General features: G+C 47.8%; 1 protein-coding gene across 2 annotated transcripts in view; it reads right to left on the reverse strand.

Moving 5' to 3' along the window:
* Nucleotides 1–25,319, reverse strand: part of WDR48 (WD repeat domain 48) — a 469,392-nt gene that overhangs the window by 432,943 nt on the left and 11,130 nt on the right. The window contains exons 1-2 of one of the 2 annotated variants that reach the window (XM_078663203.1): nucleotides 20,740–20,860; nucleotides 5,864–6,004 (exon numbers count right to left, since the gene is read on the reverse strand). Coding sequence is in view for 1 of the 2 variants with exons in the window: in XM_078663202.1 (XP_078519328.1) it covers nucleotides 5,864–6,004 (141 nt within the window). In the remaining variant the exon portion in view is untranslated. Of the gene's footprint in view, nucleotides 1–5,863; nucleotides 6,005–20,739; nucleotides 20,861–25,319 lie in introns of those variants that run through there. The other variant, XM_078663202.1, reaches the window with a different exon arrangement.

The following is a 25,319-nucleotide window of genomic DNA, read 5'->3' on the forward strand; positions in this document are numbered from 1 at the left end:
ATATGCTGACAGATTACCTAGCTTCCTTGATGTCTGCCCTCAACTCATGTCGTTCACAGGTTGCCGCCGCATTTCCAGACAATACAGAGGTGGCACCGCATGAAATCGTTCCAGGATCCATGGTGATGGTCCGAAACTTTGACAGATCAAGTCCGCTGGAGCCTCGCTGGAAAGAGCCCCGTCAGGTCCTCCTCACCACCCGTACAGCCGTGAAGTTGGAAGGACGAAAAGGATGGATACACCTTTCTCATATAAAACTGTTTAATGGACTGAAACCCGCCTTAAAGAACATTTCCCAGGATTTAAAGAATTGCCAAAATATTGTTCTCAAGGACTGTCCCGCAAATGACATTGATTCAAACCCTCCCTTGTTAGAGAAAACTCCGCAGCAGGAGTATAAACAGAAACTCCGGTCTAGTAAAATAAGTCAGTCAGTTTGATTGTCTAAGTCCTCCCCTAGGTGAAACGGTTAGACTGTTTCTGACATGTATAAAATAGACCCCCATAGTGAGAAAGTCAGTCAAAACTCAATCCGATGTATCGTTTTTCTGAGTTTCATATTATTTCTCAGCATTATGATTTCCTGCACTAATTATGCATTTTACCTGTGTTTTCCAGTTCCTCATGTAAATATGTCTGCTAATGCTACTATAGAGCACACGTTTAGTGATCTGCCTCCTCATGAATACTCATACCGCCTCGCTGTGCGTAATAACTCCTTTATCCGCATGTTACATTACTCACACCAGACCAGCAATGCCACTAATTGTTGGGTATGTGGTCGACTCCCCCCTTTCCAGACACCGAAGGGAGTTCTGCCACTCTTTCCTTATCCCTTTTCACATAATGGTTCGTGTGGAGCATGGTCCAAGTTAACGTCATCCTCAACAGATATGTCTTTTCTTAACAGTACATGTTTCCCAGACAAGCAAGGTCTCCCTCACCGAACAGGGTTAGATCTAGAAAATGAAGTGTATAATTTAGGTAATTATTCTTCGAATTTTATGGTCTTGAATGTTCAGTCTGATACTACTCCAGACTTACCCGCTATTTCAGTACTACCAGTCAAAGGCGAATTATGTGTCCGAAATAATGGTTCCGTACATGTAGGACATAGTGATTGTACTACTGTTGTCAAGTATAGTGACAGTGGGAAATCTATTTTCAAAGCTTCACGTCATTCATATTTTATTTGTGGTCAGACCGCATATGTTCGTCTGCCCCTCGATTGGGAGGGAACCTGTTACATTGCCTTCCTACTGCCACCAGTTTTTCTAGCCCCACCTGATTATCATAGAAACACACATCTAGTACACATTAGACATAGAAGGGAGATCGAGTCCCCGATTGTCGATTACACTGAAACCACTCTAGAACAGTATACAGATTTCAATAAAGGTTTCTTCTTCTTTATAGGCCCTGTCCAGAATAGTAAGTTAATCCGTAGGTTAACCAGAACCCTTGAAGCTGTAGTAAATGAGACTGCCTCTGCTCTAGGTAACCTAACCGAAGAGCAATCTGCTATGAGATTTGTAGTTTTGCAAAATCGTCTCGTCCTTGACGTCATACTGGCCGATAGGGGCGGGGCCTGTAGAGTCATCGGATCTAGTTGCTGCATTTTCATTCCAAATAACGCGCCGTCTGTCTATTCCGCTATAACCAGACTCCATAAAATTGCCCATCTGATCCACCAAAATCCAGGCACCTGGACATGGTCCGGTTGGCTCTGGGATATAATTTCCGCATGGGGATGGAAAGTCTTGTCCTTTCTAGGTATTGCAGTAGCGGTCATATTCAGCTGCTGCCTCTGTATACAATGTGGCCCTGCGATTTGCGGCATTTGTGCTACATCTTGTATTTCTAGTATAACTCCTAGTCCCAAGTCTCGTTCTAAATCCCGTTCCAAGAGAATTCGAGATGAGCAAATGATATTGTATGAAATGATAGATGGTATCATGAATATTGATGTTTCCTGATGGAAACGTAGTGACAAGGAGGGAATGTGGAAAAGTAAATTTTGCCATGTTCTGTGTCCCTACGCGTCATCCATCATATGTTATGTGTGCATGATTAATATGCATATGTTATTCCCCGTGTTCGATTCAAGACGCAATTACAGTTGTGTCCACCTCTAGTATGTCAGTTTCCAGTTCTCGTGAATAATACGAGTATCAGGCCTATGTAAAGTTATGTTGCCACGTTTCTCAGTGTGCACGTTATTTCATTGAAAGTCTCCGTTTCTAGGCCTCAAAAGGGCCCGGACATCAGATTCAGCTCCTGTCTCCTGAAGCCCTCGCTAAGGAGCGATGCAGCCCCCACCTGTATCCTCGACCCTTCACTTACTTCCTGCCTCGCAGTGCCCGGTGCAGCCTGGCTCTGCCTCTGAGTCTGCCAAGACTATGTTATGATTCCAGTTATCAGTTCAGCCCTCCTTCTCTGCATTCCTGAGCTACTGAATCGCATCAATAGTTTCCGTCATTGTCTAGCCTTCAGGGCTCCATGTTAAGAGAAATACTGCATTTAATGGTCATTTAATATTCTTCATCACGCACTACATGTAGAATAATGCATGCTCCAGTCTTAGAGTCTGTTAGCCTTTCCCCTCTTGACTTCTAGTTTATATCAACATGTTCCCTAAACATCAGATACTAGATAGGGTTTAGGTACATGTCGCTCCGACCCTCCAGACTTCAGTCTCTGCTCCTAGCACAGAGTTCATAGCCCCCAGCTTCTCCTAGTAATACGTCATTGCCAGTTTGCGCGCACCATTAGGTTAGAGGTCCCGGCTCCTCAGGTAGCCCCCTCCATGGTTTCCGCCCCATTCATGACATATTCTGTTACGTTTGCATCACATGTCTATGTATACGCCCAGTTACACCTACTTTCACCCTTATCTTTCGCGACTGCTACGCGTCACACCTACTGCTCCACCCACTGCTACGCCCATTGCAATGTAATGCTATGTGTTTGCGTTATGTATATATGCTCATGTATTGTTATTAAAAAGGTAGAGCTAGCCATTCCAGATTCTGTCCCCGGCAGCTGCCGGGCCTTGCCATTCTGTTTCCATGCAGGTTATCCCGTTCCTGTCCTTTATGCTGTAATAAACCTGCAAAACTCCCACTACCTCGAATCTTGACTCTTATTTTATTGAGCTATCTGTTATTCATTCATCCATTCAAAAATAGATCCGGTATTATTTATTTATATACCACACTGTGTCTAAGGAAAAGAATAAGCTTGCAGTGACAAAGCCTTAGCTGCGCCTTTTGTATGCGTGTGAGAAGCGTGCAGAACTCTTGACCATTCTCCCTCTCATATGTGTAATGAAATTTACACATTTGCTGCTTGTTCTGTATTTGTACTGTCTGATGAAAGCTTGCACCACCGCAAGCCCCTGACACCTGCCAGAGCCGAGGATAACAGGCGGGGGCGTGAAAAACTAAGCCTCATTAACAAGTGAAAGGTCTTTAAATGACCTGTGAAGTACTCGGGTGCGGCTGGCAGCTTTGGACTGCCAGCCGCACCCGAGTACTTCACAGGTCATTTAAAGACCTTTCACTTGTTAATGAGGCTTAGTCTGACTGTCTGTGTGTGTCCCAGGAAGCTGCTGACACACACGAGTGGGGGGGGAGGGCGGCGCGCACAGCCAGGCATTGTTTGTTTTGCTGTCTCACTTGTAAATATCGCGGCCAATATGATTATTATCGCGGCCATCGCGGTAATCTGCCGATTTCGCGATTTTTTCGTGAATCACGAAATCGCGATAAACTGGAGGGTCTGAGTAAACCTCTCAGCGTCCGAAGACCATTTCTGGAGAGCAGTTCAGACCCCAAGGTAATTGTTCCCTCCCACCGTCTGTTTCTCAAGGCGAGCCGAGCTTGGAGGGAGTTCTCCAGCCAAGCCGAGAATGTTAATTTTCGAGCCTCTTGTTGCTCTGACAGCCATTCCCTTCTCTCCCCCCTTTACTGTCAGCAGGCGTGCTATTTTCCTATGATAATTAAGGTATGCCAATTTTAAACAATGATTACAATTACCATATCGCCTAAGCAAATCTTTTCAGAAAAATCTATGAGTCTTCAGTTTTAACAGTTGTGTCTCTTATGTTAGTTTGATTTTCATTTTTTTTTTGTCATTAATGAAGGCATTTCTGAAAAACACCACTTCCAGCTGCTTCTGTTGTACAGCCTGGCTGTCTTCAATGCGAGCCCGCTTCTGTATGAGACATTGCAGTCAACCGCTTGCCTGCAGATGGCGCTGTTGCTTCTTAGTAGAACATCGACATGTTATCTCTGACAGACGGAATCTCACTTCTTCACTAAGGCAGAAAGAACTGGTTGAGACAATCCTGCTGTGAGCTCGGATGCTGCTGTTGGACATAAAGGTCTTCGTAGCTCTCACAAAGCGCTTTCTTTTAGAGCAGGCAACAATGTGGCATCTGCCATCTGATGTGGAGTTTGGGAGTAAAGCACCAGGCTCCATTCGGTGATCCCAGCATCCACTGTTGAGCACAAGTCTGAGCCAGGAGCCCCGCTCTCAAGTAGTGAGTGGGCTCCATGTTGTCCTTACTTGCTCTCGGGTAACAGACAGATTATTGGCGGGTTGCGAGCTTTAAGGGCAACAGGGTGCCGCCGTGGCCAATCAATGCGCGAGGAACGCTAGGCAAGCAGGCAAGCCACGCTCAGACTTCTGACCCGGCCGTAACCCACTGCCGCTGAGCGAGCAGTGGGTTGTCCAAAAACAAACAAGCAGCACTGAAAGCAATCGCTTTCGTGATCGCTATAGTAAAAAAAACAAAAAAGCTTGCGAGTGGTGCGCGCACCACTGCGAGCATATGTCTTCAATTACCGGACCTTGACGGCCGCGATAATTGAAGACATATGGCCTCTGGTGCGCGTAACAGACACCAATAGGCCATGGGCAGAGCTACGCCACCGCCCATGGCCTATTGCGTGTCCTGTTTTAAAAACACACGCACACAAAGGCCAATGAAAATGGACCTAGGAAATAACACGCACGTGCTGCGTGGAATTTCCAGGTCCATTTTCAAAACCCAGAAAAAAGGGCTCTGGCTGAGCGACACTGCGCAGTGTACGCTAGGCAAAAGACCTAAAAAGTACCTCAATCCGGAGTGTGAACAGCGGAAGGAAATAATAAAGAAATTGATCCGTACTTGGTCCATACTCCAGGGGAGAAACAAGCACACAAAGAGGAAGGGAAGCCAGCACGCACAGACCGATGAGAAGCAACAAAATGAGGCAATGAAGCCAACCAATGGGCGCTTAGTCCTTTTTAGGTTTTTTTTCTTAACAAACAAAAGATCTTGCAAGCGACAGCAGATGTGCTGTCTCAGGTGAGACCTAAAAATGTATATTTTTTTCCAAACTGGAATTTGGTTACCATTTTACCTTCTGGGGAGTTAAAAGAAAAAGTGAATAGTGCAACTTGGTTGAGGGGTTATTTTTAAATGAAAACAACTTTTATCGCACAATACAAACAAGAAAACTGAGTCTGTGTGAATGAATAGGCACAAGTGCTTCATGTGTCAACTTTTTCCAAGTACAGTCTTCCCATGCAGGCTTCAAAACCTTCTCACGCGGAATATTATTTTGCTCGTAAGAGAAACACCATGCACATTAGTACAGACTGTGATAGTTATTACACCATCCTGGGTTTAAAAGTATTGCAGCAGTAAATTTTGTTAATACTATCATTTATTCTTCTACATTGATTTTCAAGCTGAAATGATGTAACTTGTTTTGGGTGCGGACTCTCGTTGCAATGTGTACAGTGCACTGAAATTAATCAACAGTAATCTATACCTGTGGATTTGTAATGAAAACTTTGATTCCACTGTCCATACCTTGTGTTGGTTGACACTCCATATCCTTATTATAGAATCTCGGCCAGCAGTAAAGAGCCTGTTTAATGCGGGGTCTAACTGGAGTGCATTTACCCCATTCCGATTGTACTTCTCCACCTCATCTCTAATCACATACGAAACCTGTAACAGATTGATTTATCAATTAGAAGATATCTGTGAAATAAGCATCAAGGATTATTGTAAAAGTCAACTTCCACCTAGCTAACTTTGATGGCTTCTGGCCAAATCTCAGAATGACTACACAGCACAAAGGTAGCTTTCAAAGTCCCATACCAGTCTGGAGTGTATTCACTCTAACAGCATTCAGTAGAACATTAAATAGGAACATGTCTAGTCAATTCAAGGGCACTTCCAGCAACCTTCATGTTAGCACATTCGTACTACCACAATCTCCATTCTGGGAAACTTTGCAGTATATATATTTCCTAAGGGTACTGGACAAGAGCAATACAATATTTTAAGGACTCTCATTTTTTCTATCAATGGACGAGCTTACTTTATTGATGCCCAATTTAGATCCGGGAGAACTCGATCCACGCCAGATTTTCAGAATTACCACCAAGTCAAGAGTAAGATTTGGATTCATTGTATGCAAATTTGTTACATGTATATTCTAGAAATATTACACTTATCCAGCCTTACTGGCCAACATTAGACAGGTCTAATTTAGTTTGCACATCAATGCAGGAGCCTTCCTGTGCTCCATCTATGCCTGTGACCTGCTGAGCTCCACAGACTATGCAAGAGTATTCCACAGCCATACTTGAGGGGTCAAGAGCTGTTCGTATACTCAGTAAAAATACACTGACCTCCTGGGTTTACTTAAAGCCAAAAATTACCATTGTTGAAAACAAAAGAGCCCAGCAGACTCTTCCTGAAGATACAGTACAGCCATTTGGAATTTCATGCACTCAATAACCATACAGAAAAACGAGCACTTGAGCCCAAAGACAAAGTCACGCAACTTGTGCCTCAGTAAAAAAACTAACTGCCGCAATACATGAAGAAACCTTAAGTGTTCAAGATCCAAGTAGCTCTACATATTAAAAACATGTATTTTTGTATCATGTATCAAAAACAGAGGCACTGCAAGACGAAATACCTTGTATAAAATAGTTGTAATGTCAAGAAATAACATCCTCTGTAGGCCTGTGGTGTCAAAACGGCACAGAACAGCGTCTATACATAATGACAGTCTAAAGTAAGAAGCCACTCTGATCCAAGCAGAACAAGCATTTACATTGCAATAGGTCTCGCAACTGCGAGATTTTGAGCGACTAGCATTGTAAATGGCAATGCCTTTTATAATATTAAAAGGCATTGTCATTTACAATACCAATAGGTCTATCTTTGGCAAAAGCAAGATCTACTGTATTACAGAGCGCAGTGTCCTTGAAGCGGGCACCGTGCTCACCAAGTAAAAATAAAAAAACAAAAAAATACCACCACTACAGCTGATCCCGGCGTACGTGACCTCTCCGAAAGTATCATGGATCGCAGCCTGAAAATTTGTGTGTAGTTTTCTCTGCTCATACCCTACAAAACACTATATACTGCTCAATAGTACGAAACTACAGCTGGCAGCAGCATAGTGGCGAGTGAGAGTGAAGGGGAGGGGAGGGGAGGGTGAGGGGCTACGGAGAGGTACTTGTGTGTGTGTGTGTGTGTGTGGGTGGGGAATCGTGCAGGTCACACATTTGAATCCAGGTGGGACATATGCATCCAGTCCTACAGAGATCGATTCTGTAGGTGCTGTTGTGCGTTTTTTTTTTATTATTTTGCTTTGTAAGGGCCAATAAGCTGCCAGTATGACAAAGCATGGCAGCTTAGTGAGTTGCAAGCCTAGTATAGAGATCTGTGTATAACTAGCAGTTTGCTCTTCGAATCGCTGTCTGGCCAACTCAGTCTTTCATCCGCCCGAGGCAGATAAGAGTATTTTGAATTGGGTGGTAACAAGTGGTATTTAACCCCTTCACTGTGGCGGCTATACCGCCGCAGTGCTACGGGGGAGGGGGGTGGCGCAGCGATCCCGTGCTCGTGACGGAACCGCTCCGTCACGAACCTCGGGTGAGCTGTGCTTGTGACGGAACGGTTCCGTCACGGCCCCGCCCGCCCAATAGTACCCTCAGCGCAGGCGCGGCGAGCGGGCCGTGACGGAACCGTTCTGTCACAAGCACAGCTCACCCGAGGCTTGTGACGGAACGGTTCCGTCACAAGCATGCAAGGGGTTAAACACTAGTAGAAAAATCAGTTCATGGCATGTGCTATAACATGATTATTCTCATATGAGAAACCCATTTAATCTTATCTACTGCTGTTCACCAAGTGCTTGAAAAACACATGCGCTTTGGCATCTTCGGGGGGGGGGGGGGGGGGGGGAGGGGGTTGTAGTGAATGGGGGGGTGGAGCTGAAGTGCTTTTTGAGGGAACTACAGTACAGTGCAAACACCTCAATCTCACTAGAGTTCAAAGTGTGTTTTGCTTTGCCATTAATTGGCTTGACGTATACATCTCCTGGCACCGTGCCTTGGCCCCATTCCAAGCTGCACAGCTGTGACTGCTGCCTGGGCACAAGGCCGACTCTTACCTCACCTTTCCTGCCAGTAGATGAACATGTATTCGCTGTTTGCCTCCTGAATATTCTGGACTGGCGGTGGTTGCTTTCTAATAACATTTTTAAAGACTTCTGGCAGGAACGTATTGCCCGCTTTGCATTAAATCTGCATTTTCTGTATAGTGCTCTCTTGCTGTGGTTCGCCTGCTTCTAAGAGCCTCAAATGTTTTCAGATGATGTGGAAAAAGGGAGAGAATACCATAAGGGGTTGTCCACGATTCAACGCTTTGGATGGTGGTGACTCGGGTGGGATTAGAACTCGGATCTCCTGGTTCAACTACAGCTGTCCTCAATTTATCACACTGCACATTTCCCTTATATGACGTTAGAAAGTGGGAATGCAATGCCCGAGATCAAGGCTGTTGGTGAAAACACCCTTGACGCCCTCGAAAACAGGTTCCTATGTCAGCAGACCTGTGCGTAGGGCGCAGGGTACAGGAAGTTGAGGGGGCAGGGGGGCTTCACGGATTCTACGAGATCAAGGACGCAGCTGACCGAAAGTTCCGATATTAGGCAAGAGCTGACAATATCCATGCCGGCCCTGTGGAAACTATTTGAGCCTAGTCCATTAATCCTGCCAAGCGGCCGCCATTGTCCTGTGTGGGCGTGCTGCAAATACCAAAACCAGCCGCCATTGTCCCCATTAGTCAATAAACAAAATACTGCTCACCCACCTATAACGCAGACTGTAACAAGCAAAGTAAAAGGTCCAGTCGTTATCGAAGGTAACGAATGCAGACAAGGCGGTACCAAGAAGGGACAAACAAGCCTATTTACGAATCAGAAGCCAGCATTTATGGAGGACGAGGACACTAGCCAATGCATACTCCAATACAACATGCCTCACAGAGCTTGCACACTGGCTCTGCCTAAAATTAGGAATGAAAGCCCTTTTGTCTCAACACACAAGGCGAAAGGACAACTGAACCTCCGACCTTTGTCCTGAAAGCGGCTAGCACACCGTGCGTGAGATACTATACAAGCCCGTGACACTTCCCACACCACGAACTGCGCTAATGAAAAAACCAACGTGCCCACACCCCACACAGACTTGTACCTGCACGACCTACACCTGCAAGGGATGTCCTTGACACATTGGTTGATAACAATCCATACGTCCAAACTTGCACACACATACGACTCATTGAGCTGCGGCATAACATCCACAGAACTGCTGCCGGTCTGAGGAGTTCCGGTGCTACGAGACCAACAAACGCTATGGCAGGCATACCCCGACACATGCACAACCTGTGTCACGTGTAACTGTACCGTGCACAAATGCTGCATCTGTTGGGATCACTGCCAATGGCAGTGTTGCAAATCAGATTCCGTCTGAGTTTCCGTCTTGCCTACCTCACGTGCATCCAGCTCTGGTTCCACGATCATGCACATTCGAGTGGCCCATGGAGGTCTGCCTATCCAACACAACAGTAGCTGAACTGGATTATGACCAGACAGTGTACCTCCTGTTGGCCCACAAACAGGAGTGTCACCGGGATAGCCGTGCATGGGATGCACAGATCTTTGGCGTATGTGCTGGCAGTTGAGCATGGGAGATTGCACAACTCCTCGTGTGCAGTGACCACATCGAAGCACTCCACTATTGGGCTGTGCTGCGGATTGGGGAAACAGCATGGACTGAGCACATCTGCCCCGACTAGTTAATGGATTGGCTCACCCTGGTGTTCTTGAACCCGACAACTACGTAATATTGGAACACATTGCCCATGAAGCTGCGCTGGCATTCATGGACGAGTAACTACGTTCTTGCAGCCACATTGGATTGTCACCCACAGCACAGGTCCCAACACCTGGTTGCGGGGCGAATGCTCACACATCCCACCACAACAGTTGACATGTCTGTCGTCGTCTGGTTTCTGAATGCATGTGCGTGGAACAAAGCGTGTGTACATACACCTGTGCAAGGTGATGCAGTTCCATGGTCGGAGCAGCACAGCATTGTTTGACAACGTTACCAATTCGGACATACTGCTGGGGAGGGGGGGGGGGGAGGAGAAAGAGTACACACATGGCAATGTAGCACGACATGTGACCCTGTGGGACCCTTTCACCTGATCACTGTCAGCAGAACAGACAGTCGGCGCAGTCCGGTGGCAGACCACTATGCAGACCCCATGGGCTGCGAGTCATGTCCCCTCACACAGGGCAATGGGCAGACGCGAAAAATAACATGACTCGTCCAGCAAGGTAAGGCGGGCTAAGACGGTTGCCATCTGTAATGATTAAGTGTACATTTTTGCCTCCCAAATTCTTACACCTCGACGTGTACCCTTGCAGAGTGTAAGTGTCTTAAGCATGTCCATGCATGTTGTGGCAGTTGCCTTGTCCGTACTGACACGCACATGCCAATAAAGTCGATGCAACTTTACTACTGTCCAACTGTGAGGAGTGTTGATCAGAATGACAAATAGTGTGCCTCAATGAGCATGGTCCTTACACAGGGAGGAACTGACTGACGCATGTACGATGGGGGTGGGCCCTTTGGACTGCTCCACCTCTGTGAGCCACACATTGTGTTCGGGATAGTTGCTGGCAGTCTTGTTATGTTAGGTTAGGTTATGTTAAATGTCATTTATAAAGCACATGGCTACTCCCAGGAGTGTCCAGGCGCTGAAACAAATGACCACATAACAGCCAACAGAAAGATACACCTCCGTGCGGAAAGCTGGCCGAAAACTTATAGTTGAAAGAGCCAGGTCTTTAGTTTCCGCCTAAACGTGAGGAGGTCTTGTACCTGTCTGGGACCAAGAGGTAGTGTTCCATAACGAGAGGCTGCTACTTCAAAGGATCTACTCCCAATCAGAGACTGCCGGACCTTAGGCGTGGAGGTCAGAAGCTGAGCAGATGACCTCAGAGTGCGTTGGGGGATATAGTGTTGAAATTTTCACTGAGGTAGGGGGCCCCTTTCTTATGAAAGGCTTTGAAGACCAGAACCAAAGCCGTAAAATGAATTAGTTCCTGAACCGGAAGCCAGTGTAAGGAAGATAGCATATGAGTCGTATATGTCCTAGGGCCTGCCAGAAAAATGGCTCTGGCCACCGCATTCTGAATCATCTGAAGACGGCTAATCAGATACGCCAGGAGGGCCAAGTAAAGAGAGTTGATGTAATCCAGCCTTCAGACCACCAAGGCCTGAACAACCATCCTTCTGAGCGAGACAGGGAGCAGGGAGCGAACATTTTGCAATAGTCTCAGAACCTCGAAACAGTTACCTGCCACTGACTGGATCTGTGCACTTACGTGTCGTCAGCAATGGGAGTATGGTGCCCAACCTCTGGCCATGTGGAGCAATGCAATAAGGCAAAACTGAATGGGTCCACACAGATGTCTGTGAGTGAAGTTCAGGTGTCACATGTGATGTATGACACCACTTCTGGCCTGCTACCGATTTGGTCATTCCTACACACAGCCCTTTTCACTACATGAACGTGTGCCTACGTTGGGGGGTTGCGAGACTGTCGTTATTGTGCAATGAGGCCACAGCTAGAACTCACCTTCACAGTCATCCAACTGGCCATGTGGCTTAGTGTTAACCATGCGCATTGATGTCAGTTACGAGGTAAATACCTTCTTGTGCAATCATTGTCCATACATCCATACATCCATCCCTTCATACTGAAGTGAACATAGTCGTGACACATCTGTGTGATTTAATTCACATTCTAGTGAATGCCGGAACTGGAACTGTACATGGCCATGCCAAGTCCACATTACATGGCAGCCCAGTGGTGGGCCAACCAGAGTCCTTTGGGGATTGAAAAGTGATTTGCGAGAGGGAGTGCACAGTCCGCAGCAGGATTGCTGTGTAATAGTCAAGCAGTGAAGATATGGCAGTCCGTGTCTGGGTCCAGGTGAATGTCGCACAGTGTTTCGGGGGGTCAGCGGAAGGTGTTGTCCCAGGGCAAGATGCATAGGGCAGGGCCAAGCAGGGAGAGGTCATATGGCGGTGATGGATGCTACTACCTCCTTCCTCACACAATAATTCTATGGCAGGACCCGAGGCGAGGATTAGGCTGTATCTTTCTTCCATTTATTACAATTCATTAGCTCCAGCAGCCTTACAAAGAATCACAATCCACATGAAAAAGTACATTTCCCATGAACACAGGGAAAAAATGGAAATGAAGAAAGTCCAACAGAGATAACCAATCCTGCGCGAGGACCTCTCATAACGTCCCCCCGCAGACACTCTGTCTCCCTCTTTCTTCACTGCTCCAGAAGCATTAAGACGAGTGCCTTTCTCTTTTCTTCACGCTTGTGATAGTTTTTTGATATTTGGTGTTATTGCATTTACGGGCACAAGTTATTGTGGGGGAGGGATTGCCTCGTGTTTGGAATAGTGGCGATAACACTGTTTTCTTTTCAGTCCGGCCGCAGGAGCGTAGTGCGCTCCTATGCGACAGCAGCGTTTCTCTCAGGCTCTTAGCGTGGTGCGGCCTTACGCCGGCTAGTGCGTCCACCTCCCGCGGCGTTGTCTGGTTTCCACTTGGTCACATCTAACACGGTTCAGACGGACTTGCTGCGGCCACGGGGGTAGATCCCTTAATAGCGTTTGGGCATTGCTTATTACAGAGAGCCCCTGCCTGGAGCCTGAACACCCGCGTTGCAGGTAAGATTAACAATGCATTAGGAAACGGGACCGGCCCAGGAAGGTGTCAGTCCCTCAGAATAGAGAGGGCGTTTTTTCTGGTCCCAGGCCTTTCATTGGCTTTTGAGGTGCACGTTCAGAGTTGTTTCAAGAGGGTTATTCCCTATATTAATCCCCTTTATTATCTACTATTAGGTTTTGCCCAATTTCCTCATGGAGTTTGAATACTATTATGAGGAAGAGGAAGAGAAGGTCATGTACCTGTCAGTAGATGACCATTTTTGTAGGGTCATGGACTTCTCCATTCTCAAGGCGGTGTCCCAAATGGTTGAGCCTTTGGAGAACAAAATCGAAAAGTTACAGGCACAATGGCAGTTACCCCTCGACCAGAGGGAAGATCTGTCAGGGCCTAAGACTCCCCTACCTCCGGGCCAACCATCCAATAGTACAGCGGATCCTAAACTTAAGCATTCTGAGGACGTAGGAGTAGACACAGACACCTTTGCGAGCCTTAAGAAGGCATTTGTGGAAGCCAAGGCCTCCAACCCTCCCAGCAAGCCAGAGGTGGCTCTGGAGGGACCCTCTGGTGCTCCGGACAATGTGGCTTGGACCAAGACGAGTCTCTCCAGATCTCCAACGGAATGACCATGACGCCCATCTAAACCTGCCCCATCAGCGTCTCCGGACCCAAACACAGAAATGCTTAATCGTGATGACTTATTGCACCCGCGTTCATCGCAGTGGACCCCTGCCCCCAAGGTGGCAGCCAACATGGCGGCCAGACTGCGTAAGCCCCTGGACCAGGAGGTGAGGAGTTGTGTCCGTGACCTACCCTAGAGGGTAAGATTGCAGTGACACCCGAAGTGGATCCTAAGATGTAAATTTCTTTGGGCAAAAATTATCCGCGATCCCAAGAAGGGTAACTACCGCTCGTGGAGTGTGTCAGGATAAGCTCTTGGACACAGCTGGTCCCTTGGTGAAAATTCTGGATATGGCTGAAGATGACAAGGCTTCGGGTACCCTGATATGCCCGGACATCCTCACCAGTTGGGCGCAGAGGGCTATCATCTTCTTGGGGAACGCCAATGTGGCGATCTCAACCGAACGGCGCAGGTCACTTCTTATAAAAATAGATCCTAAACTTGGGGAATTGGCCACCTCAGAGGCGGGTCCAGTTGCGGAGGGGAACCTATTCGGAGACCCTTCGTAAAAGAGCTAGGCAAGTTTGTGGATACATTTAACTCTCTGGACAAGGCCCAAACATCAATCAAGTGGATCTTCACCCCACGTGCTTTTGGCGCAGGTGGTCGTGGCCGGGGGCGCTCGGCCGGCCGGCCGCCCTTACATGAGAGCCTCCTTCAAGCAGGGCGAGTCCTCTATAGAGGACAGTATGAGGACCGGGAAAAGTTTGGAAATTTCTATTCGACCAGGAAATTCCCCCCGTCGCAGGGGAGGCAGAGGACGTGGAGATGGTTCCTATAACAACCATTGAGGTAAGACTCCAGAGTTTGGGGGAGGTGAAGTTGGGAGGCAGACTACAGTTTTTTCTTCACAATCGGTCTTTGCTCATCTCGGACGCTTGGGTTTTGCAAACCATCAGAGGGTTTCAAATAGAATATTCAGAACTTCCGACTCAACCCTTTCGCCCCAGGCCCCTTACGTTCACGCAGGAGCAGAGGGAAGTTATTGACAGGGTGATTTTAGAGTTAGTGCGCAAAGGGGCGGTTACACCCTCCACTCTTCACCCCCGGGGGTTCCTCAGCAACATCTTCTTGGTGGAGAAACAGGACGGAGGCTATCACCCTGTAATAAATCTACAAGAATTCAATGGGTGGCTCATTTACAAACATTTCAAAATGGAGGGCATTCACCTACTGAGGGATCTGTTACAGGCACGAGACTGGTTGGTCCATCTGGCCCTCAAAGACGCTTACCTTACGATCTCGGTTTTTCCCCCTCACAGACGTTTACTGCATTTTGTGGGGTTCTCAGATTTTCGAATTCGCCTCCCGTCCTTTCAGGCCATCTTCCACGCCATGGTGTTTTACCAAGGTAATGAAACCTGTGGTGAAGTGCCTCAGATCGGAGGGCGTCCGGCTGATAATTTATCTGGACGACATCCTCATTATGAGTCAATGTCCCAAACATCTGGTGACTCAACTGCAACACGCAGTGTCCCTCCTGGAATCCCTGGGTTTTGTCATCAACGAGACCAAGTCGGACCTGATCCCTTCTCAGAGGTTGCAGTTTCTGGACTTAATGATAGACTCTGTCGCAGCGACCTTGTCCCTGCCCTCTCGGAAGTTAGCCAGGATCAGACTCGAACTGAGGTATATACGTTAGCACGGCCCACGATTTCCCAGCGTCAATTAGCCGGAGTGGTAGGCCTTCTATTGTCGTCGATTCAGGCAATATTTCCGGGGCACCGGCACTACAGGGCCCTTCAGCGCCTCAAAGCCTATCATGTGCGCAAAGGCCTCACCTACTCTCAGGTCGTGCCCCTCACGAAGGCAAAGACAGAACTGCAATGGTGGGGCGAACATATGGAGGCCTGGGACGGCCGGGTGATTTTTGGCTCACAACAAGATCTGGTGATAGAGTCTGATGTCAGCGGTTCCGGTTGGGGGTGCCCGTTGCGGAAAAGAGTCTACCGGAGGAAGATGGTCCTCTTCCGAGCAGTCTCTTCACATAAAGTGCCTGGAGTTCATGGCGGGCTCATTCGCAGTGAAGTGTTGGACAAAGGGCAGGATCCAAAGTTGTGTTCTGCTCAAAATGGACAATGTAGCAGCAGTGCACTACATCACGGTCCAATGCTTTGTCGAATCTGGCATGCAATCTTTGGGAATATTGCCTAGCCAACCATATATCCCTATCGGCGGAACATCTGCCGGGTTCATCCATCCAAGTGGCAGACTGGTGCTCTCGCAACTAGAAACACAACAGATAGTGTCAACTACACCCCAGCGTATTCAGGGAGATCCAATCTTGATGGGTTCCCTTCTCGTGGACCTTTTTGCCTCCCGTCTGGACGCCCAGCTGAAACAGTACTACAGTTGGCGCCCGGATCCGGAGGCATTGGCAGTGGACGCTTTCCTCCAAGGAGCAGGATTATGCGTTTCCCCCCTTCGCAATGATCATGAGGTTATTAACCTAGGTGAGGAGACAACAGGCGGACCTAGTGGTAATCACTCCAGTATGGAGGTAGCAAGCCTGGTTTCCGGTTCTGATGGAACTTTCCTGGGATTTTCCAATCCCTCTACCCCTCGTCACGATCTCCTCAAGGATCCTCAGGAAAATTCCCACCATCTTCTAGTCACGGGCGGTCTGCGTTTTATGGCCTGGCGGGTTACAGGCAATGCTGGAAAGTCCCTGGCCTTTCGGAGGAAGCTGCTGTGTTGCTCTCCAAGTCCTGGGCTCAGAGCATCAATAAAAGATACCAGTCCGCATGGTCACGGTGGGGAAGTTGGTGTCTGCGACAACAGGTGGATCCGGTGGGGGCGGACATGGACAGTCCTTACCTTCTTAGCCTCGCTAGCAAAAGAGGGACTGGTCTATAGGTCAATCAACACCTTTTGTTCAGCGATCTCGGAGGGCCATGTGCCTTGAATAATCGCCCGGTTGGAGAACATCCCTCAGTTTGCAAATTATTGAGAGGTATAAGCCTTTCTGTTCCTCCGGAACCTCGTTTCTCTGTGTTATGGGATGTGAACAAAGTTCTAAACCTGTTTCGATCCTGGCCATCTAACAAATATTTGTCACGAAAGCAAATGTCTGCTAAACTTGCAATGTTGCTGTGTTTGATTTCATGTCGCAGGGTGTCGGATGTGAGGGCCCTCGACCTCACGGGCCGGGTCTTCACTCCGGAAGGAGTTACGTTTCACATTTCTAGACAAACGAAGTGTGATTCACAGTCAGTGTCTTATCCTGCTGTCCCTGACATTCCAAAATTATGTGTGGTCAGAGCGCTTAAAGTCTACGAGGTGGCAACAGTAGATATACGTCCACAGGGTGTGAAACAATTGTTTATTACTCTTACTAAACCACACAAAGTGGTTTCGTCCCCCACGATTGAGAGATGGGTCCGCTGGGTGATGCAGGGTATAGATACTTCCCGCTTAGGAGCTCATTCGGTGAGGGGTGCAATGGTATCCAAAGCTTTTTCCCTGGGAGCACGGCTGGAGGGTATTTTGAATGCCGCAGACTGGTCTTCGGATTCCACCTTCAAAAGATTCTACTTTAAACCAGTGGTATCACTGGGATCTTTGGTGGTCCACGGGGGAAGTTATGAGAGGTCCTCGCGCAGGATTGGCTCTCTCTGTTGGACTTTCTTAATTTCCATTTTTTTCCCTGTGTTCATGGGAAATGTGGTTTTTCATGTGGATTGTGATTCTTTGTAAGGCTGCTGGAGCTAATGAATTGTAATAAATGGAAGATAAAGCCTAATACTCGCCTCCGCGTTCTTAATAGAATTGAAACTTTCCTGCAAGTTAGCTAGGAAATGTTGCATTACCATACACATCTTAGTCCTCCGATACTTCTTCTGTGTCCGGTGTGTGGCGGGGTAATGGCTGCATCACTGTGTGCCACTGACACATCAGGGTGCGAAGGTGCTAAGGCTACATCACTGTGTGCAACTGACACATCAGGGTGCTAAGGGGATAGGGCTGCATCACTGTGTGCCACTGACACATCAGGGGTCAGAGATGCGTGTGTCGAAGTTCCCGCTGCAGTCATCTGGGACCGGCTCAGTGGCAGAAATGGCAGGATGATGAACTGCAAGGCATTAAAAATCCCAGCTACATCCTGTTGGTGTTCAGCCGTGGCAGCCATACTTACAGCCTGCATCTGCTCCATGGTCTTACTTGTCCTGCGCATCTGTGCCAACTCTGTGCGGTCATCGCTGGTGCCTGTCTGACTAGACAGTTCTTGTATCCAAGTGATGGCCCTGGCGAGGTCAGCCAAGGTTTGTCGTGGAGCATGGTGCGGACAGTGGGTGTTAGTTAGGGACTGTAAGTGGTCCCTGATGGGACTCAGACACCCACATATGGCATCAAGTTTGGCTGCCACAAGCTCGAAACCCACCCGCAGCTGATCAACCGACTCCACCTGGTGACCCATCACACGGCGTTGAAATTCCATGTGTTGTTCGTGGGGGTCCTGGGAGACAGGAGTGGTGGTGTGTGTTTCCTGCAGTGGGGTCTGTGCAGGTGGTGGGGTCACCTCGAGGCAGCTGGGCTGCCCTGCTCCTGGGGATGGTGTGCAGAGGCTGTCTATTAGCCGTTGGAGGGTGTCTGAAAATATGTGCAGGTTGGCATCTTCACCAATGTGATTTGTGCTCTGCTCTGCAGTAAGTGTTGTTTGTCCCTCTGCGATGTTAAGGGGAGATGCAGGTTAACAGTGTTTCCCCATGTATGTTGCCGCTTTGCAGTTGTTTACATACAGACAGCATGACAATGCACATTGTGACTGTATTGGTGGTGCGGGATATTTGATGGCAGACAGTGGGTATTTCGAGTACATGACGGATGTGTCGTTGTACCCATACATTGTCATCACACAGTGTCAGGCAATGCCAGATGGGAGCGGCCAGTTACTACGCATTAGCGGAACGTGTTTTGTCCACTGTCCTGTGGTGTAGGTGCTGCACTATGTACCACATAGCAATCACAGAACATCAGCAATGACTGCAATGAGTGTGTGCTGCATTGTGGGAGAGTCGCCCCTGCAGCTCTGGATTCCTGGACCCTTATCCCTTTGAGGCGGTGTGCCTTTGAATTGTGTGCATTTCAGGGGCTGAAATGTTTGCGAATTGGGTCATTTGTGCTCTTGGACAGATTTTGTGGCCTTGTGCATTGTTTGTCTGCTGCGTCTTTTAGACGGCATGGGTTGTGGGTGCACGTAGATAAGTCGGAGTGTGACCTGCTCCTTTACGGATGTGATCCACATTGGGTCACCTCCATGTCGAATCGTGCGCCATGTCATGTATTTTGGCTGCTGCCATGGGTCATGCCATGTCACTTGCATGGTCAGTGTGGCTCACACAGCTGCTGCTTTTCTGGATTCATCACATGTGCATGGATAGGTTGTGGCGTTAGTGATTCGGTGGGGGCCCACATGTGCACATGGTGGACGCAGACCTACTCGGTGTTTGTATGTGTGCTGCAGTGTGCCAAGATTATCCGGGACATGTTCCACGGTCATTGTGCGTATGCAGTGTGCTACACATGAATAAGCATGTATGCTATTATGCACATCTCGCCCTTCCCCCCAGTCCCTGGGCGTGACTCACCCTGTTGCTTTAGGGTCAGGTCATATAGAGCTGTGTCCAGGCCCCCGACTCCTGCCACCGTCTCCACACTAGTGACTGTGGCCACCATTTCCTCCAGCTCATCCATCTCCTCCTGTGGTGCAGGACTTCAACCTCCTGTCGCCGTTGCTGCCTTCCTGTTGGCAGCGAGTTTCTTTTTGGTTTGGCTTTGCACATCATGCCAGCACCTCTTGACCTCCTCCATTGACCTCCTCGACAATCCGACTGCAGTGACGTTGGGGACGATGGTCTGCCATATTTCCGTTTGGGTTTCCAGTGCCGGTGACGAACAGTTGTTGGTAGTGTCCTATCATCTCCGTGACGATGATCCGGTATTCCGGCGGACTGAACCAGTCTTCCTCTTCCTCTTCTCCTTCTCATAGCCCTTCCCCGAACACAGGGTTCCATGCTGGTCTTCTGTGGTGCTTAGATTGTCCTCTGCACTCGGTTCGGGTGCATCCATGGTGCTAAGCAGTTTGAATTGGTTTTGCAGTGGGTTTTTTTTGTGGCTTTTATAGTGCATTTTCCTGCATGACGCGTGGGAATTGCAGGCCTGTCGCTGGTTTTCGCTGATTTTGGTATCGCGCTTGGGGGCATTGCAACTTTTTGGGCGTTCCGGTTGTGCATTTTTTGTCTGTCGCTTTGGATTTTACGCAGTCATTTGGGACGTTAGCATGCTAGTATCTCATGGTGCTGCTGGGTTGGGAATTGGACGTTAAGACTGCGTTATTTTCTCACGATGGACTGAGATATGAAAAGTTGCATTAAGCTAAATTTGCAATGGTTATATCACATTCTTGAAAATATGCTCCTAACTTAACACACTAACTTAACACACTACTAACTTAACACACTACCCACTCACCCACCCCTTCCCTAGTCTCACAGGTATAAAGCAGTGAAGCAACGGTTCACAATCTTATCTCTGCCTCAATGGATAGTAAACAAATCCATGGTAGAAACAGGCTAGGGTGCTGTATGTGAATCATGCATCTGGGGGATATCAGAATCTTGGGGTGCAGAGTGTGAGACCTCCACTCAATGCAGAGTTGATACAGATATTGGGACTACACCAACAACAAATATTTCTGAAAGGGCCTCTTGGGCACACAGGTTCCGCTGGCACAAAGTTGTGGCTGTATTACAAAGCACAAGAAATCCTGGCAGCAGTAAAATGAAAACTTTCCTAGAAAGTTTATTTCTATCAAGGACTCTGAGGTGTCACTTTATTCATAGAAGCCCTTTTCGTTGTATTCAAACAAGAATCACATTTCCCATGAAACACTGGGTATGGTAAAAACAAACAATGGACATTGCAATCCTACAGTCAAACAGGTGTCCAATCACAAGGCAGCGTCTGCATTCTCCTTCTTCCCTCCTTGATGCCGTTTTCGTCGCGCGAGTCATAACATAGCCATTTTGTCACAAGTTTTGTTTCATATTTTCTATTCCTGGAAAAGAGACGAAATTACCAAGGGACTATCAATGGCAAGGCTTTACAACACAGTGTATGCACAATAGATGTATAGTGAATCAGCATCAATCCACACATTATGGCAAGGAGAACATAAAACAATACTTACTTGTCACAGGGAGGGTCTTCCGAATAAGCAAGCTGTGTGTGTGATAATCCTCGCCTCCGAGTCCTTAACAGAATTGAAAAGTTTTGTTATGATAGCTAGGCAATGTTTCAATCTATGTCAGGACCGGAGGCAGGGTAAAGCTTACTTACCAATAAATGAACCATATCCAACACTGGCTTAAAGTAGAATATCTTAAAGGTAGAATCAGAGGACCAATAGGCCACGTTCATAATATCTTCCGGGTGGGCATCCAAAATGAAAGCCTTGGAGGTCATCGCTACACAAGTAGAATGTGCACCAACATTTTTTTAAATTGACTCCAGCCTCTTGCATAACTCACATTACCCAAAGGGCTATGGTTGGGGAGGACACCTCTTTGTGTGGTTTCCTGGGGGCGATTAGGAGTAGCCTCTCACACAGGGGACTGAAGACCGCAGACATCTCCTCGTAGGCCATAAGGCATTGCACTACCAACAGCTTAGGAGAGTACGGAAAACTCTGGTATTAGATTTTGTATTGTATTTTTAAGGGGCTTGTATGCTGGACCTACAAGCGCCCCTTGTCCCCCTCCTTGGACGATGCATTAGATTTCGTATGCCTGTGAAGTGTAAGACACTCCTGAGGGTAAAAGAGACCTTCCAGTAATGTCTAGGGCTTGGAAAGCTGAAACAGGCCTGCACGACACTGCAGAGCAACATCGCCAGCTTCGCCGAGAGCTCCTTCCTTAACAGAAACCTATTGGGTAGCCATGATAGGAAAAAGTTAAGCACCGTAGTAACAACCAAAACAGCGGAGTAACGTGGCTCTGGAGGCAATGATAACCATATGCCACATAGAAAGCGACACACAAAAGGATTTTCCGCCACCGGGGACCCTTCTATGGGTATATGTCCTTCTGAGATAGCCGAACAGAAGGTGTTCATCAAGCGGTCCTTTTTCATATTTATTGGGGACACCCTTTTCATGTTGACGAGTACAAGCCGTTTGCCATACCATTCTGTGTTAAACGGACCAAGAAATTCAAGACTTAGCCTATGTCGGCACCCATGGGATCACAATCAAGTCTCACACACCAACACCATCTCTTTTAAGCCAAACAGTAACTCTTGATGGTGCCATCAGACCATGTCTTTGACAAGAGGGCTTCAGCCAGTGCCGAAAGTCCTGGGAGTGACCATTGACCCATGTAATCTGCTGCACCATCAGGCGATGAGACCCCTCCAGCGCCATCTGGTGTGGGGTCAGATCTGGAAATAGGGGGACGGGGATTGGAAAAGCCCAAGAAAGTTTCAGAAGAACCGGAAACCAAACCTGAGATTTTCAAATGGGGTGACCGCCTGCTGAAGCCTGATCTGGGCTCATGCCCTTTTAGTCATCGAGAAAAGGGGAAACGCATAGCCTGCCTCCAGCTCACAGCCCTGTAAAATGCATCCATCCCCCCAGGTCATTGATATACCCGACGCCCAAAATGTTGTCCGTCTTTAACAGGACATAGGACTGGATCTTGTCTTGAGTCCTACAACAGACTGCATAGGATCCTGCCAGAAGCTCCAAACAGTCGATATGTAACCTCTCCTCTTGAGGAGACCAAAACCCTCCTGTGGAAAATTTGCCACACCACGCGGCCCAGACTGATCTGACGGTATCAGACTCTAGAATGAGATCTGAAGGTGTAACAAAAATCGCTCTCCCGGTCTATGCTTTCATTTGGGAAAGCCAACAGAGAATCTCTTACAGAGTCCTCTGAAAGGGTGCCCAACTGGGAGTAAGAGTCCCTTTCGCAGGTGTGTTGCACACACACGCTTAAGGGCCCAATAGTGCAGGGATCCCATGAAATATGGGTGGACGGATGACAAAGGGAGACCCACCAGGAGAGCAATCTGCTGCAAGGACACTGTCTGGCCAATGTTCCGACGGATCTTGGCCACCTTCCAAGAGGGGAGACTTCGAGAAGCCTCGGTGGAGTCTAGGATGAACCCAGAAAAACACTTTCTGCGAAGGAGTCAGAAGGGATTTCTTCTCGTTGATCACAAAGCCAAGTCTTTCGAGCAGGTTAACTGCCCCTTGCAGCTCGGCTGACAATGGTCGGGATCCTGCGCCAGGATTAGCAGATAACCTAGGTAAATAATGAGGCAGATCCCCTGCGCCTAGGTATTCCACTACTGGTTTGAGCACCTTCATGAAGCACCATGGAGCGCAGAAGAGTCGAAGGGCAGGCCTGTAAACAAACGACGGATGCAGTCAGAGGACCTGGAGGAACCTCCGAGGCAGAGGGAAAATCAGAGTAGCTAAATAAAGCTTCTTTTGGGTCCAGGTAGACCAGCCAATCTGAGGGGCGTAAAACATCTTGAAGAAGGTGGATACCTTCCATTTTGAAGTGGCAGTAAACCAACCATTCATTGAATTTGTGTACATTTATTAAAGGTTTGCAGTCCCAGTTGGTCTTGTCAACCAGGAAAAGGATGCTTATAAACCCACGTTGTTGGCGTGTGGTAGGACAAATAGCTCTCTTTCAGAGTAGCAAGGTAACATCTGCGTCCACCAGTTCCGCCTCTTATTGCTTGAACTGGAGCGGTCTGGGGCGTGTAAAGTGGTGCAGGGATCTGCAGAACTATATATGAAACCCCTGAACTGTTTGAGGGACCCACGTCTTGCTTGTAAATGACTGTCAAACATGGAAAAAAACTTGCCAGACGGTCCCCTACTTATATGAGGGAAGAAGGGTGAACACAATTGGAATCCAATTCCCATTGGAGGGAAGCCAGAGTATCCCCTTCACACTGGACGTCGCCCTCCTCTTCCATGACCACAGACCAGGGGGAAGCAGACAATAGCAGAAAAGGGCAGCTGAACTGCTGTAAATTAATGCCTATGCACAGTGCTACGGGGAGCGCATGGAAGGGGGAGTTCAGTGCATGTCGCTATCAATTTTAGTGCTGGGGGTCCAGCAGGTCCATAGTTGGCAGAGCCTCTTGTTTGGATGGAGTCCAAGCCACGGGGACACCACTCCCCTTAGCGTTAATATCTTAAAACTGGAGTGAGAATAGCCACCTGGGAGCGTGTCCCCTTAAGGCTTTCACAGCCTTAAACACTGATACAGCCCCTTTTGGGCGTTATTAAAAGAACACTCACTAAGCATGAGGGGCTTCAAATTTCTCAGGCAAGCAGTGCCTGATTCTGGCTCCTTTTCCTGACAGGAACTCCAAAATCGTGGGACGCAAAACCACATAAAAACAGTGCTACCACAGCACCACCTAGTGGAGGGAGGACTCCTCCACACTCACCTGGGATGTAATGCAGTCGCGTAGGAGCGCGAAACAATTCTGCAACGCTGTATATACACTCACACAGAGTATGAAAACCCTCAACATATATAAAAGCATGAGAGAAAAACAAATGCCTTTTATCTGGGCTGCAAGCAGGGAAGAAAGGAATTAATAACAGAGGAGAAGGACTATAGTGCAGATGCTGCTTTGTGATTGGACACCTGTTGGGTTGTGGGACTTCATTGTCCATGGTTTGTTTTTACAGTTCCCAGCATTTCATGGTAAATGTGGTGCTTGTTTGAATAAAATGAAAAGGGCTCCTGTGAATAAAGTGAAGAAAGCTAAAGCATAATCATTGCCTCCGATCCAGACAAAGAATTCAATATGGTCATTTTACCCCCACAGCTATCTTGCATCAGCAACTCAACAGCGTCACAACAACGCACCGGCATAGACTTGGAAACTAGTCAACTAAGGGCATCATTTTAAATATGTCAATCTGTATGACCGCTTACAAGTTATACAGACAGATTTTGGGAATACATCCCTGGGACATATGACTGTAAAAGGACATTAGCACAAACAGCATTCTTGCAAGCCCTACTAATGCAGGCAGTATGCTAATGGCTTCTCACTAGCACTACTTCATATAGAATTTACCCTTAAATCCTACTGCTTTTGTGGTCCAGCAGGATGCCACAGTAATTGTTGGCGGTGGAAAAACTAGAACAAGCTGTGGCACACCAGAGCAGAGGCTGCCTGAGCATCCCATCCCATGTGTATTTACATTATGAGGACGTTAACCTGCATTCTCAATCCAGTTCAAGCTTTATATATAAACCATTTGCTGACAAATGTTTGCGATCCTGATTACTATTCTCTTTGTTCTATTGTGCAGCAGTGAAGCATCAATCTGGTCTACACGCAGTCCTCATACCTGCCCTTCAGAAGGCTGCTGTGCTGTGATTATGGGGTGACTCCATGTTGCAGGGACATTTTTCCAAACCTGGCTTATTTACAAAATAAATACACTTGGGCCATTGCCTCAGTTTAATT

The sequence above is a fragment of the Lissotriton helveticus genome, chromosome 10, assembly GCF_964261635.1.
Source record: "Lissotriton helveticus chromosome 10, aLisHel1.1, whole genome shotgun sequence".
NCBI lineage: Eukaryota > Metazoa > Chordata > Amphibia > Caudata > Salamandridae > Lissotriton > Lissotriton helveticus.